This window comes from Ammospiza caudacuta, chromosome 3, assembly GCF_027887145.1.
Source record: "Ammospiza caudacuta isolate bAmmCau1 chromosome 3, bAmmCau1.pri, whole genome shotgun sequence".
Classification (NCBI taxonomy): Eukaryota; Metazoa; Chordata; class Aves; order Passeriformes; family Passerellidae; genus Ammospiza; species Ammospiza caudacuta.
In genome coordinates this window covers 66,436,884-66,452,910 of record NC_080595.1, presented here as the reverse complement: position 1 = coordinate 66,452,910, position 16,027 = coordinate 66,436,884, and the positions used below count along the sequence as shown (strand labels likewise).

General features: G+C 35.2%; 1 protein-coding gene across 23 annotated transcripts in view; it reads right to left on the bottom strand.

The window, feature by feature from the left end:
- The window catches only part of TRDN (triadin), a 223,406-nt gene that overhangs the window by 159,520 nt on the left and 47,859 nt on the right, over positions 1-16,027 (bottom strand). For all 23 annotated transcript variants that reach the window (XM_058801368.1, XM_058801382.1, XM_058801372.1 and 20 more), the window contains one exon: positions 6,029-6,079. In XM_058801368.1, coding sequence (XP_058657351.1) covers positions 6,029-6,079 — 51 coding nt within the window. The remainder of the gene's footprint in view (positions 1-6,028; positions 6,080-16,027) is intronic.

The window sequence follows — 16,027 nt, the reverse complement described above, 5'->3', positions numbered from 1 at the left end:
GTCCTTTCTGTTTTGGTCTCATTACACAACCACCCTGACTCTTAGATTTCTGGCAGAGGAAATTATTTTCAGCCCTTGACAGCATTGCCTTCTATTCTTAACAAAAAAACTGACCAGCATATTGCTTTCTATGCTACTTTTTTCTTTATTTTTAGCTGTCACTTCCGTCACAGGATGGATTAACAAGAAAACATCTCTTTTAATCAGAGTGTAACCTCAGGAAGAAGAGCAGCTGTTCAAAACACAACTGACTCCATGTCCTGCAAGAGGCAGGCAAACACGAGTCCTTCTAGACTCTCTTGCCCACCTAGCTCTTAGACCATGGTATGAAGGGGTTCAATCCCACCTACTCATGGTTTCATTCCTAGTAAACCCATACTGCTAAAAGACTAGAATTTCATAATTTCAGGGAAATATTGTTTTCTTTCCTGTACCTAGGTTTCTGGGAAAAAAGTAAAACAAATTCTGATTAGAAGACAGTGAGCTTTATAAACAAGCATATTATGCTTTTTTATCTATTCATTTCACCAGCTCTGCAGTGAATGCCATTTCACAAAAGGGCAAGCACTTTTTTGTTGGCTGAGTGTTTCCACATTAAAAAGCAAGTTGTAATGATTAAGAAAAATAATTCAGAACATTCAGTAAATTCATTATGTCTTACATGTGTTTGGATTATCCAAAATTCACTTTCAGTCATAACAAGTAAATTATTGTGATAACAAACAGCCGTACAGATGAAAAAGATTGAAGAGAGATATTTCAAAGTCTTTAAAGAATGTGGATAGCAAATTTACACTAAAAAAACAGGCTGTGAAGAAAACAGCAGCACCAGCAATGTATTATTGAATGAATTACAGACTGCAACTCATCCAAATGCTTTAGCAGACCTAGGAGCACACCAAGAAAATAAACATTCTCCAAACTGAGTATTTTTGCAGAAATTGTAGCATGCTTTTACATCTTGCATTTGTATTTGCAGATGCTGGCTCTATCCTAAGCACTTTTTTCAGTTTTGGCAGGACCAGCAGCAGAGTTTTGCAAACAATGTGATGGTCAATGTGAGTGAAACATGAGCTTCTGCACACTCAACAAAAGCTCTTGTAGTCTCTATGCCAAAAAATACAGCTGAACTATGCAGAACAGATTGATAATCAGAAAGCTTGTTTTTATCCACAGGGCATCTTTCTTGTGAAAGAGAGATTATTGTCGGTTTTTTAAAATTTGAAGTAGTTTTTCTATAACATTTCCTTATTTCATGATTTGAGAAAAAAAACCCACATAACAACAGGAAAACAAGCCAAAGAACCCAAAAGAAATCAAAACAAACAAAACCCATACCCACAGAGCAAACCCATAAAATGAGCCTTGAACAACACTAACTGAATTGAATGTCAGTAGAACTGAAAGTGGATAGAAAAATCTAATTTAAATTTGTTTCACATTCTCAAAATGATGTAAACAGCAAAAACGCAAGGAAATACTAATATTTTTTTGTGGACTACAGTTTAAAACATGGAGAAGGGATAAGTTGGCCCCTTCTTGAGAAAGAAAAGTAACTTGATGTATCTGGGCAGGGAGCCTGGAATGTGGATAAGCAGAGACCAGGCTGGCATAAGCATAAGCTATTTTTCTCTTCCCAATTATAGGCTGAAGGTGATCTCTGGTTAGTTTGAGAGCCTTATCCTGTGTGCTGATATCCCCATAGCCTCAGAGGTTGCTAATCTCAGATTGTAATGTTTATCATTACCTCTTATGGGCACTGTCAGAGCCATGGCTTCCCTTATTTGGGAAGGGCAGGTGCTGCCAAAAATTAAAGTGTTCATGTTTCAGGGCTGTGATCACTGGCCATTTTTGACGCTTCAGTCACAAGACCAACAAAACCCACTGAAGCTTTTGTTCTGAAAAATGTAAATCTGATGTTTCTTAACATATTAACTCTCCCCTGAAATATTTTCATGTTCAATTTCATATGTAGTTATAAAAGTTCTGTCATAGAAAATACATCACTGTCTACAGATCATTTCCATATTTTGTCATTTGGATATATTTTTCTTTGTCAAGAGCTTAATACTTGCTCTTTCTCAAGCCCAAAATTCCAGGTGCAATCATTCAATTTTAGAATTAGCCAGGCTGGCCATATTGCCATGTTTCTGTGAAAAAAATTAGAGTTGATTGGATATTTTTTTCCATAATAAAAAAGAGGAAAAGAAAGAGCACAAACATAAAAAAAGTTTTTAGGACTACTTACACACTCTTCAGCTGAAAAATGCTGAAACTAAAACTGTTCATTCAACTTGAATTCAACCATTTTATTAGCTTTATGACACACTTTGTAGTTAAAAGATCACCTCTTTTATTGCTTTTGCTACTAGGATGCTGGTGACATCCATAAGAAAAAATAGACTTAAAACCAAGTAGATTGATTGGCAATGGTGGAAGCTAAAATTTTTCCCCAAATTAAAAGGAATTTTCTTGGACTTCCTTGCGAATACCAAAAAGCCATGGGCTCAGACTGAAGTCTTATTAACATTGGAAAAAATATAACACCCCAACCTAATTTTCACTAACCTAGATTTTGGAAATTGTTGAAACATTTTTGCATGTCTTTGAATGAAAATTCAGCCTGAGGCAAAAAAATGAACATGGGAAATCTCATCCTAAGTGACTGGAATGCGATAAATATATAAATAATCTACAATAGAAGCTTATAATGGAAAATTTTAAGGTAATTTAACTATGTATTCCAAATTTAATATTGCTATCTACTTCACAGAAAAATAAAAATAAGAAGGGTTTCATATATGTAAGAGGATTTTCCTAATTTCAATCAGCATCACAGATTTTATTTGCATCAAATTGAAGATATAGTGAAGGGGGACGTGATTTAGTTTGTCTTGGATAAAGTTCTCCAACAAAGGCATTCCACCTTCCAAAACAGAAAGTGTGAAAAGAAGAGGTGTAGTAAGGCACTACTTCTGTACCTAAAAGAAGCAAAAATAGTTTCCAGCTGAGTAAGTCTTAAGTCTGCTGCTTAGCGCAAAGCCAGGTGCTGAGTGCAGTAAGCATGAAGCACAGATTGCTTGCTCCAGCTAACAGACTGAGTGCTTGTCTACAGAGCAGCACTCTCAGGAAAGTTAAGATAAATGAACTAATACAATGAAGTTGGAGTGCATTAGTCAGAGAGCATTAAATCTCTGCCTAGATGCTTTCATTCGGAAGCAAAGCAATTTTAGATGGCTACAACTTAATTCTTCCTGAAGGAATGCTGAAAAGAAAAAAAAAAAAAAAGGGTTTGGTCTGGAAAGGGGCACAGACTTCCAGATTCAAATACATAATTTAAGGAAACTACAGCTATGTTACCATCTGTACCATGTTCTCCAGGTTAAAGTTAATGCAGGCGTAGTTGTAGCTGTAATTTGAGAAATCGGGTGAGACAGATTTGTCTGTGCACGAAATATGCATTTTAATTTATTAACTTGGTGAGATTATGTGGGTTTCTAGAACACTAGGATTTGTATGATCTAGCTCTATTTATCTATTTAGCTGTCTCAAATACTTTGTCTTCAGCTACAGCAAATTAACCATCATTACATTGTTCTCTTCCATACCTCACCCCAACAGTAATGTATTAGTGAAGTGATTTTGGGAAAAGTCATACCATAAATAAACGTTTTCCCATTCCTTCTCAATGCCTGTTTCAATTAGAGCTATTTCCCAGAAATGCAGGGCAATTCATTTCACTGGTGAGATCAGTTTTCCATAAAAATCAGAAATTGTCATTGGACCTTCCATTAGACAGAAATTCTGTACTTACATATACTTTTATCTTGATATTTTTTACTATTGTTCTAACTTTTTGCCAAAATAATGTGTAATTAACTCTTATTGGTAGTAATAGTAATAACAATTATGTCACATATTTCTTAAACAGACTCCAGAAGCAGCTCATAATCTGCAAAATCTATCTGGAACACAATATCTAGATGCTCAGGAGAGTTTTGTAAAGAGAGATAATCAATCCCTTGTGCCTCTGCTGGATTATCAAGCTCCTGGTCATGCAGTCCAGGTGCCACTGCATTCGTGAAATTACTAATACCTCAAATACCAAATTGGAAAGACCCTAACTTGTATATGTTATCATGAAATAATTTGATTTCAGGGCTCTTAAGCATGACCAATGGCTTTGTGAAGTTATTTCTCAGAGTATTTCTTCTTTCCAAGATTAAATTGGTTACAATAATTGGAATAGACATTATTGCTAGTAGTTTATCAAAATATTTAATTAAAAGCAAATTTTAGGGCATCAGTTTGCCCAGCTCTCAATACTGCTTGAATCTTTTAATTTCAGTCACTTCCATCTGGGATTTTTATTCATTATAACTGTTCCTCATATTTCACTTCAATCTTTCAAAAATGAGGCTTATAGATTGAACTCCCTTGTAAATTGTGGGACTTGTACTCAGAGGATTTGACTATTCAAAAAAATACAATAAAATTACTTTTAAAACTCCAGTGTTCCCACATGTGGGGCAGAAGACAGAAATGCTTTTTCCATTTCTTGCTATTAAAAATATTAATTTTACTTCTAAATTTTTTTTCTGTTAAAAACAATAAAAGACTATTTGTGCATATTTCCTGAAGGTACTTTAGAAGGTAACAGTAAAATTCCTTAAGGATTCATGCCTTTATCACACTGTAGACAGGGGCCAGACAGAAGTTTTCTTGTTATTGTTCCTCCTATGTACAAGTTGCATTGTTAAGATAAAACATGAAAACAAATTAGAGGAAGAAAATTGTTTTGTACTTCAGCAACTGATTGTATAACTAGAGACTGCATTATCAGGCACATAAATAATGGGATTTAACTAATGACAGCTGAACACTTTTTTTTTTTTTTCTGGCATCTTATAATTTCTTTGCAATAATTTCTGCAATGTTAATATTTTGTGTAAAGAAATGCACTTTTGTATAGATTAAATGGTACACAAGAGGCTGTTTTGGCCAAGATTGCAATACCATTTGTGTTCTTAGATTACTTTGCCTGAAAAGACCTTAACTGGAATCCTTGCTTATGGATGTGGGTTCATTATTGTCTGGCTTGCCCACTGGTATCCTAAAAAATTCATTTTGATAAAACATGATTTATTAAGTAGTTGGGAAACCATTCCAGGCAGTTCAGATGACCCTGATTAGCACAGAACTGGAGCTGAAAAATACCATAAAAACATTTTACAGAGGTGTAAAATACTATAAAACCACACTAAGAATATGTGCAGAAATGAATCTAATTGCATGAGGGAAGGTGTATGTGTACACACAATATTTTTAATAAGCCTCCTTCTTGCTTCCTCCTGCCACTATCAAGCTGAGCACCAGTGTGTTAGAGGGATGCTCATGAAGTTTTATGTGGCCTAGCCTTTATGGAGGAGCTCTGTTAGGCCAAAAAGCCCCTTCAGATATCCCAGAAAACACCTTTGTTTGTATGATCTCTGAAAACCAGTCCAAACCAGTTCCTCTGTGCATTTTCGGAAAGTGCCAGTTATAGGAGATTAAACAGTTTGAAAAAGAGCAGGTTCTTAAAATGGAACTTTTCTTATCTCTGATACACACCTGGCTCACTCTTAGCTATGACTTCCTAACTTGGATGGCACCCACTGGCCTATAAATTTACTTTTTTCCTTGCCCAACTCACTTCATGCCTTTTGCACCAGAGGAAGTTCATCAACACTCAACTTTCTTGCACTTTTACTAGAAAAAAGATTTCTGGAAAAGTTTGGGCAGGAGAATCTTATTATGAATGTGCATTTTCAATCTAGCTACACAAGCATAAAATTACATTTTTTTTCTTGTTAATGCTTAGGTATACATGAATTTTTGATCCTTTGCAGTCTGTGCCAGCTGACGTTTGAATGTTTCTATGATACAACAGGAATAGTTAACCAAGCTAACAAAAATTATGTTTTTGTTAACAAAGATACTGTATGTTACACAAATATATGTGGACAAAGAGACAAAAAAAAACAGTTACCTTTTGCTGGTGTTCGTTTTTCAGGTCTCTCAGTTTTCTGTTTTTGAATTTCTGAAAAAAAAATGCAACGCAGATTCGTCAATATTAAAATAATTTTCACACACAAAAATATCAGATGCATTCTAATATTAAAAAAATTATTTAAAAGTGCTTAAAATATTATGGCTGCACCACAGCTTTATCACCTGCATAGTCAGTTACATACAATAGAGTTCAATTTTATATATATACATAGAAAATATATTTGGATAAAAATCACAATATTAAGTGTCTTTGATAATTTTGCTGTTTTTAATTGAGCCACACAACTACTTTTAAAAGCAAGAATAGGTTTTGTTCATCTGTAACAGTTATGCAGTAACATGTGTTGGTCATGATTCAGAAAAACATTATTTGCTAAACATTTTTCGTATTTATCTTGAGCTGTTTACCAAGATTAATATTTTATGTTTTCCAAACTACCTTTAGAAGGAAAAATGTTCTTTTCACTACACTTTCTAAAATTTTTAAAGCTCACATACTGAATCGTTCAGTCCAACACACAATAAAAGGTAGACTCAATGCTCTATACAAACTAAAAGATAAAAAGTTCCCAGGTTAGGGATTGTTGTCTTGGAGAATGACTCATTTTGATCATGCTACACCAAAATCTGAGAACTCTCTTCCTTAGAGGAGGAAGGGGCACAGTATTTGTCTGCCCTTGTTATGCCATTACTTTTGAACGAAATTTTTCAGTTGCAATATTGATATTAAATTGCTGCTATATACCTCCATGTAAATCTTTTTCCTACTGTCCTTATTGTGTCAAAACCAGGATAATATAAAAAAAGGTAAAATGCTGAATTTTTGAAAAAGCAAACCAAAATTAAATTAAATGTGTGTAGCTCTCTTTTCACACAGTTGTAGAAATTTAAAGAGCATTTATTTTAGCTCTGCAGTGAAGTCATTAAGACTATACAGAGTGCCTGGGTTATCATATTGTGCACATATTTCCTGCAGAAGGAAAGCACTCTAAAATACTGTATGAAATTTGTTTTTGACAAAACCAATTCCAAATCTCACTAGACTCTGTGGGAGATGACTTCTTGTATTTCAGTGTTACCTGTGGTCTGCAGGGTCTAAATAACAAGAACCCTGACCCCAAAATTAATACAACAGAGGGAAAGCTATGCATATTACATCTCAAGTCTAAGCTACTCTAATGCCTATTGAAGACAATTGAAATATTTCACTTACAACCTTAGTCATTTTCTCAGGATACACATTGCCAAAGCAATCCAGTAGGAAACAAAATTTCCCCATCCCAGATATTTACCTAAGCCCTTGAAAATAATGCAGAATGTTTTTATTGTACAGTATTTGATATCTGAAATAATTATTGTGTGGTTTGCAAAAACATAGCTATTCTATGACATCAGGCTATGTTGTCTTCAGATAGAGAGAATATTTTTTCTCTCTGAGATCAAGAGTAATAAAGGGTAAAAAACATCACTGCTAACCACTAATGTATGGAAACATAACTAAGCTAATTATATGATGTCATTAGGCTAAAAGAAGTTTTTATTCAGTTCTCCTCTTGCTGTTTTCAGCCGGGGTGGCAGTTCATTTAAAGTTCTATAAACCTCAAAGGGTGAGAATAGAATATACTCTACTGATTTACTGTGTTTCAGCTGAGCCTGGATTATTTTTATTTCAAACATTTGAGGATATTTTATTTCTGTTGACTGAGAGAATCCTGCTGCTGCATTTTCAAATGTTTCCCACTTGTTTTGCTGAAATGGCTACATGGTCCAGTTTAGGTACCATAAGTGGTAGGAATGGTGCAAGACAGTAAGAGATGGAAGATTGCTCCCTAATTCTGGGCACATCTGAGCAGTTCTCCATGCCACTGCCTTCAAACACTGACTCAGGGGACTTAAAGAAAGCTGAGTCACTTCCTCTGCACTGCAACATTCAGTGGAGACATATCTCACCCAGTTCAAGAGGTCACCTTACATACTGGGATGAATATGAATAAATCATATTCTTCAGGCAGAGTCACACAGACACATATTCCTTCCTTGCTTTAAAATGGCTCAGCTCTGCTGCATTTCTACCCTATATTATGTGTCTCACTACAGAAAACAGGCCTATTTTTCTTGAAAAAATAAGTATAAAATAAGAATAAATCCTTGTTATTTAAAAATAAAGTTTTAAAATTACTTTTGATTTAGGGAAATTACTGCTAGTTTGACTGGAAAATATGTATGGACCAATGGATCTAGAGCTGGTTATTTAAATCAGGCTCACACTGTATCAGTAGTGAAGCTTGCTTCCAAGAAATATTCCAGTAAATTCCACAAAAAATATACCTTTTTAGATGGCCACACTGAAAACCTCATCTAATTTTCTGCTACAATTAGGATACCACACATCACAAAGAAAGCATACACAAATTCCTTGAAGTGAAGTACATCTTAACACACAAGTGTGTGCATATATGCATTTACACACTTAAAGTCTCTTCACAAACTTCCCATTAAAGTCTGAACCATCATAAAAAATTGCAGTCTGGATCACATCAATTCTGACACATTACATCCCAAATTTTTCCAGTACAAATAAATCTAGTCTTAATATAAGCTAAACAAAATCAATTTACAAAACAGAAAATAACAACTATTTGTTAACTTCAAAGTATTTAAAATCAGGAAACATATTAGATTATTGGAGATTTTTTTTGTTGTTTTATGAGAGTTCTGATACTCTCTGCTTCATCTTTTATGACAAATAGCTTTAATTTTGTAGTAATCACATCATATCTTATTGCTGAGTTGACAAAGTGTTTATAATATCATAGAAGACTTACATGGCCAGTTAAAAGCATGTAATTCATCTCTATCAGTGTGACACATTGTTAATAAGTCCTAAATATTATGAATTCATGTTTAGAAAAATGACAGAATCAAGCAGCAGCAAGGATAATCTTTGTCACCACAGCAACCATTCGGATTTTTTATGAGATGACAGTGCAGTTTATTAAATTATTGTAAGGGAGTGTGTATTTTAAAAGCTGCATTTCATTGTTTGTTTTTTTAAATTATTAGGCAGACATGAAAAATTATCTTTCCCCTTGTGTTGCTTGGGTTTTGAATAGATAAGTATTTCCTTAAATATGGATACTGCTTGATGATAATTTCTCTAGACCTCAGGTCTTGTGCAGCTATACAGAACATACAGGGTGATTATTTTAAATAGGTCCAAGAAGGAAAACTAGGAATCTTCTCACTGACCCTTTCAAAATGCTGAAAGGAGACACACTCAACTATATTGCTGTCAGGCTGATTTATCTGTGTCCTGCTGACCCAAAACAGACCTTACCAGCCAGCTGAGGATCAGTATTGCAGGAAATCCCTGCTGAGCAAGAGAGCCTGGGCAGCAGCTTCCCCACCCCTCACCCAGCTAATTCTCATTAACAGCAGTTGACAGTGTCTAACGAGAGCAGAGCCCTGGCTGTGCACTCTAGCTCCAGGAAGATCAGGATGGGAGAAAATAATTTCAGTCCCTTGAATCTGCGTGAACTAAAGGGTCAGCACTGTGCACGTTTGCATCAGTGTGAATGAAGAGCACAGCCCCTCATGCTAGGGCATGAGGAGATTCTCCTGGCTCCTGGTTCCCTTCTTTGTCTGCCTTTGTGCTTCTGATTTTGATTTTTTGTTATGCCCTTTTTTATAACAGTAAAATGGATAGCATTATTCTCAGCTATTTCAATTTTACTGTGTTATAATAGCATCTATGAGCCTTAGCCTACATGAATTACTTTAGGTACCACATGGAGCTATGACATGATATAAATATCTCATCTCTGTAACACAGGAGTTCAAACTCAAGAGGGATGCATTTCTTCTCTTACTGGGAAAGCACAGCCTTGCATCTTGTTTCATTAGAGGACAAAATGATGAGTAGCATTCTGGTATTGTTGAAGTAGGACCTACACCTCACCCTCCGCTGAGTTTCCATCTTACAGATTAAATGTACCTTTAAAAAAAAAATCCCCAAAATCATATTAAAAATGTTCGTGATATAAGAGACATGTGAGGAAAAAAAAGAGTCTCCATTTGAAACACAAGAATGCTTTACCCAAGGTAACTCAGAGAGTCAGCAAAGGAACTGGGGATATACCTCTGAACCTGACATTCAACATCACCCTGCATGCTTAATGCCAACCTGTTTCTACTTAAATACTGCAGTGAAGAAAGAATGTAGTTCTAATATATCTAATGTTTTAAAGGTATAATTAAGCAGATGGAATTTTATATGAAATGAGAATAGATTTTTTTCCCTAACAAATTTTACCGGCTGGTCTTCTTTTTCATCAGCTGTTACAGGTAACACAGAGATTTACACCCTCAGTGCTTTGACATTCTCTCTCTTAAAAATATCTAAACGTGAAAAGGAAAATTAGTCCAACTCAGAGTCTGGTGAGCCAGAGGTTAATAATTTGCTTTTGAGCAGTTAAAATCCTTACAGCTATTGCCAGCAATTCAGTGGGGCTATATCCTTGCTAGTTTATCAGGATTAATTGATAGCAGGCAGCTGATTATCCTGAAGAGTTGGTGGAAACAGATACTGAGGGCAAGGCTAGAGTGAGTGGTGTTAAGAGCTTTAGAAGATGGGAGATGTAATTTCTAATGTGTTTTTAGAAGTTTTCTGTGTGAAGAATTGTAGTCTACTCTCTTGCTGTTTGTATCCTCAGGAGAAATTTGCAATTGTGCAGCTGATGTCTATTTTTAATCTAGATAGTACCAGCTGGTGAGGGTGACAGCTATCCTTGCGGGGCTAGGAGGAGAAGAAAGGAAGTTGTGCATGAGAGCAACTTCTCTCTGACTACTAATACATCAACTAGCTGTGCTCTACAGGCAAAAATACCCACAGCAAAACCAAAAATCACCTTGCAACAGGAAAAAAAGTGCAAGGAAAAGACAAGAATCCAAAAAACCCCAAAAATAAAAGGCAAAAAAAGAAAAAGCAAGCAGGAAATACTTGATTGGGGAATAAAATTGGTGTATTTTTTTATTGTGCCACTATCCAGGAACCAAAGGCAGTGTAACAGAAGGCCTTAAATACCAGCATTCAGTGTTGGAAAGTCTGAGTGACATATATGGCTTGTCCTGGTGATTTCCCTACCAGCTTGCCAGTAGCATAGTCTCATCCTCAGTATTTTCTTAGATCTGGCCCTGTTCTGGGGTCTCAAAGCAACTTCAGGCTGGGGTATATCATAAATTTTCCTGAAGCCATGTATTATAAGAGCTTTCTTGAAAATGCATCAGGGACACATTTCTCTTATCAATGAAAATGCTGAACAGTTTGTGTTCTCATCCACGACATAAGGAACCAGATCACAGCGCCTATTAAATATGATTTCAGAATTTTTTATCCAGCTCTTTGGAAATTACAACTACATGTTAGAGTGAGAATGAAGGTTTCTTCTTTCTTTTTGGCAAGGCAAGGCAAGGCAAGGCAAGGCAATGGCCATGTCAAATTCCATTTGTCTTGTTAAACTGAGAATTCTCTTCCCTTCATTTCCCTTCCCTTCCCAAATACTTTGTTGTTTTTGTTTGTTTACTATTATTAGTATCAGTATTAGTATTGCTATTATGTTGAGTCGTGTTTTTATTCTGGTAAGGTTTCCATTTGAAACAGAAAAGCAATATCTTATCAGAAAGGTTTTTGCAGGGAGCGAGGTACTTGCAATTATCTTTGACTAATTGTCCTGTAAGCATGACTGGCATTCTTCATGAAAACCATATGCAGACTTTTATGGTGGAATTTTAATGACTGAGATTTTGAAAGAACTGAAAGTGGAAGACATTACAAGTTTTCAATTCTATAGATTTTAATGTAAAGTTTTATTTTTAATATATATAAAGATGTTAAGGCTGTGTTTTTCCTTCCCAGACAGCAGTCCTGTACCTTTAGATTCTAAAATCAAAAAAAGAATGTTATTTGTACTTTGATTAAAATCAAGAGCCAAAAGACAGACAACCTCTTTACTCAAACAAATCAGAGATAGACCACATGATCAAAACCAGTGGAACATTAAATTGTCTTGACATGCTTCTCCTTGTGGATGCCAGTCTGCAAGGTGTTGCTGGTCCAGTGGTAAATTATGTTTTTCAGAGCCAATTTTATCAGTCTGCATTTAATTGAGTGCAATTTACTCAACAAAAAAAATGCAGGCAAGGCTTGTAGGCCTCTTAGAGCAAAATTATATATACAACTATACCTAAAATCTCTAATCTTGATTAGCACCAAGGAAATATTTTTCCATACAAATCTATTTAATTGTTGTTTAGTTGGGTCTTTTGGATTTGTCTCTTTGTTTTTGAAAGGTTAAAAATACAATAAAAAGAGATCACAGACTCAGTTACTCGACCAAGATTTCAAAAACATGAACTCTGCAGATTCTATGTGACTGCATTAGGCTGTAAATAGTAATTCCTTGGCAAATTCAATCACATTTGGATCCAATAGATTTTATTTCAGGGGTTTGGCATGGAGCGAGAGAAGTTTCTGTGGGTCATGAGCATGGGCTCCCTTTGCTACATCCTCTCCTTGGCACAGCAGTAGCAGTGCAGGGATCTGAGCTCACTCAGAAATACACAAGCCCCCCAGTTTTGATGCTGTGCCTTTAACTGAGTTTTGGAAAAGTTGCTCATTTTCCAGGTCAGGCACAGCAGACTCCAGCCAGTGGGGATCTGCTTAACACCCTCTCCTCTCAGAGTGAGAACTTCCCAAGAGCTCCATTCCTAGGGAACAAATTAAGATTTCCATAAAGATTGCATCATTATCTTCACTTAAGGTTTTCCCTGATTTAAGAGGATACCTTCAACAGCTGCAAACCTCTCTTTAACACTTCTGTCCAGGGTCCCTACCAGCCTTGCAGGCCAAAATTCTTTCTCTTTTAAAATATAGCTGGATTTGGATTGAAAAGTTTCAGCTCAAGCTGAAAACAAATCACTATTCTGCAAAAGGCAAGAGAACTACAATTGAATATCCCTGTACCCTTGTGGTACATTGCCTTTTTTCATCTGCATAATATGGAAAATATTTTCTTTCTTTTACAAAATGCTATTTTATGGTGGATATGCAATTGCTGTACTGATCAATGTAAGTAAAACCAGATGAAATTGTTAAAAGAACATTATAACAGAAATGGATGCCACAAAAATAAAAGTGCAAAAAAATCTCATATCTGGAAAAGCACTTTAACATCTGAGAATTGAACCAATCAATGATTTCCATCTTTTAACACAGAAAGTACTTTACACAAAAGTATGCAAAATGCTTTATAGTAAAGTGTAGCCTAGGGAAACAGCAAAAGCCTTTTAGTGAGATCTTTAATAGCAACTCATATTCAGAGAAGTGAACATTACTATACAGCAACATAAAAGAAACTGAATTCAGAAGGCATTATCAGTACAAACAGGTATATACTTTAGGGATGAATGGAACTGTCTAATTATTTTTAAGACACATATATGACAACTGCACTGGTAACAGTTTTCAGCTTGCATTTATAATATTCTGAATTTATTGTCTCTTGTTCATTTTAAAACTGCCTGTAGCCTTGGGTTCACAAGAAGTTGTAGATGGATTACAGCCATGCAAAGACTGTGTCCCTTCACTGGGAAAATGCTTGGAGTACGAGAAATTATAACTATATTTTTAATAGTTCTGATATATTTCCTGAGGCATTTGCACTGGCCACTCTAGGGCAGCATTAAGGACTTCTGTCCCATCCACTGAGTCACCTGGGCTTTTGGTCTAATCTGACATTCTTAGGTACTTTAATAGTTAAAAACAGTCTGACACACATGATAAATAGTAGGACTAATAATTAGTTTACTTAATCATAGCACCAAAAGCTATGCAGGAAATTGTCTGGTCTGAGAACCTTTCCTTTTGGGAGCACTTTGTTTGTTATCACAGATCAATAACCAGGTCTGAACAAGCCAATAGATTGTGCTGACTAAATTCTGACTGGCCTTAACCTTGTGGTGGAGAAGGGGTTAATAGGAGTGGGTGTCTGGCATCAGGTCTAGGGGAAGGACACCTTGCCCAGAGCTGCTGAGGGTGAGTCAGTGTAGCTGACAATCCCCTTAGAAGCTGACATGTCTTTTAAGAGCATGATGTGTCTTCAGCATATTAATAACCAGCCCAATACTCTGGCAATGATACTCTCATTTGAGCTGAAGACAGATGGATAAGGTGCCTTGCCAAAAAGTTTATTTGTCTTTTACAAAATTTCTTGAGACCTTTAGCAGAAATTTCTAGTCTGTGTTGGCTTCTTGTCGCAATTTATGATTTTTTTAAATCACATTTTCCTAAGAAAAAAGTAAAAAACATATTTTTCTGTCTCACATATAGACTAATTCACAGAAAAATTAAAGATCCATCACTACCTGAAGGAAATGTTTCTTTTGATTGTCGGTAAGAATAATCTTATGCCAATAATAGAATTTTTCGGTAATATTGAGATGGATAACTGTCAAAATGGTGCTTTATTTATTTCTCTGCTTTTTAATGGAATAGTATTTATTGAAACTAAAATTATTTTCAATTTAATAAAGACCTTTTTAGGCATGGTTCTCAATGTTGAAGTGTTTGTAGTTCTTTACTATTTGCACATCTTTATTTACAAATTTGTGTTTTGTCAACTCTTTTCCAAACTCACAACTGAGGCCAGTAATGCCTACAAAAACAAAGAAACAAACAAACAAAACACCCTCCACTTTCTTTTTTATAGCAATAATTTCTAGTAAAAGCATACAGGCATGCAGCTCTCAAATAATAGAATGTGTCTCTTAAGGTGAAACTAACCCTGAAAAAATTAACAAGATTATTAGTCATAACTATTATAGAAAAAAAAAAAAAAGATACTAAAAGCAAATTAAGCCTGAAATAATTAAACCTCTCTGCCATTTGTGAAAATGCCCTATAGTTTTTGTATGTCGAGAATATGCATTGTTAAAGACTGCAAAGTCCCCTCCAGCATAATCATTCTCTATGTCCACTGAAGAATACTGCTTTTCCAGACAATATTAAATGTTCATTCTTTTCCAATTATTGAAGATAAATATTAGTGATAAGGGTTGGACTGGCAAAAATAATTGCAATGAAAAAAAGGGGCTTGAGAGATATTTTCATATCTTCAAAGGATTCTGAAACTGATATTAATCCCATTGCCTGTGGAAGCCCATTGTCATTACTTGTACTTCTATTATCTTTGCTTTTAATTTACATCTCTAGGAAAGTGATCTTTGCTTTCTTTGGGATCATAATTATGATTAGACTTTTCCTCTTTCATGGCTAGACAATGTCCTTGCCACTTCCCTTGAATTTTTTCCAATATACAATTGTACTGTGATATCAGCAATCTTATTATTTCAGTTTCTATATTACATTATAAAGTAAATTTTGTGCAAACATTTTAGGATTCAAGAAAGCTGCTAGAAAAAGGCTTGTCCATTCACTAAAAATAGACATGGAGATTTTTCAAAATTCTCATTCTATTCATGAATACCACAATAACTTTGAGTTAAATCCAATACAAACACTTAAATATCAGCCACAGCAACCATATTGCACATTTCCAGAGTGAAATTTGAGAGAGGTTTGCCATAAAAATGTGAAAAAATGTCAATTTATTCATATTCTGGAGACAGTAGTAGTGTACTGCAAAATCTCACTGGTACTTTTCTTTTGTTTAGAAAGTTCAAATGCCAGTGTCACCTAAAGAAGGATCCTTCATAAAGCTATAGATTAAATTGCTGCTCAGACTTAAAGGGAATTTGATGCAGAAATGGCCCTTTACAAGTAGGCAGAGAAAATTCCATAACCAAAAACTTTGCTTCTAATTTCATGAATCAAACTAATGTTTTGACATCCAAAAACCCCCTGATCTATTTGTATAGATGGTTCTCTTTTGGGTCCAGCCCTGACAGCAGCAACATGGAA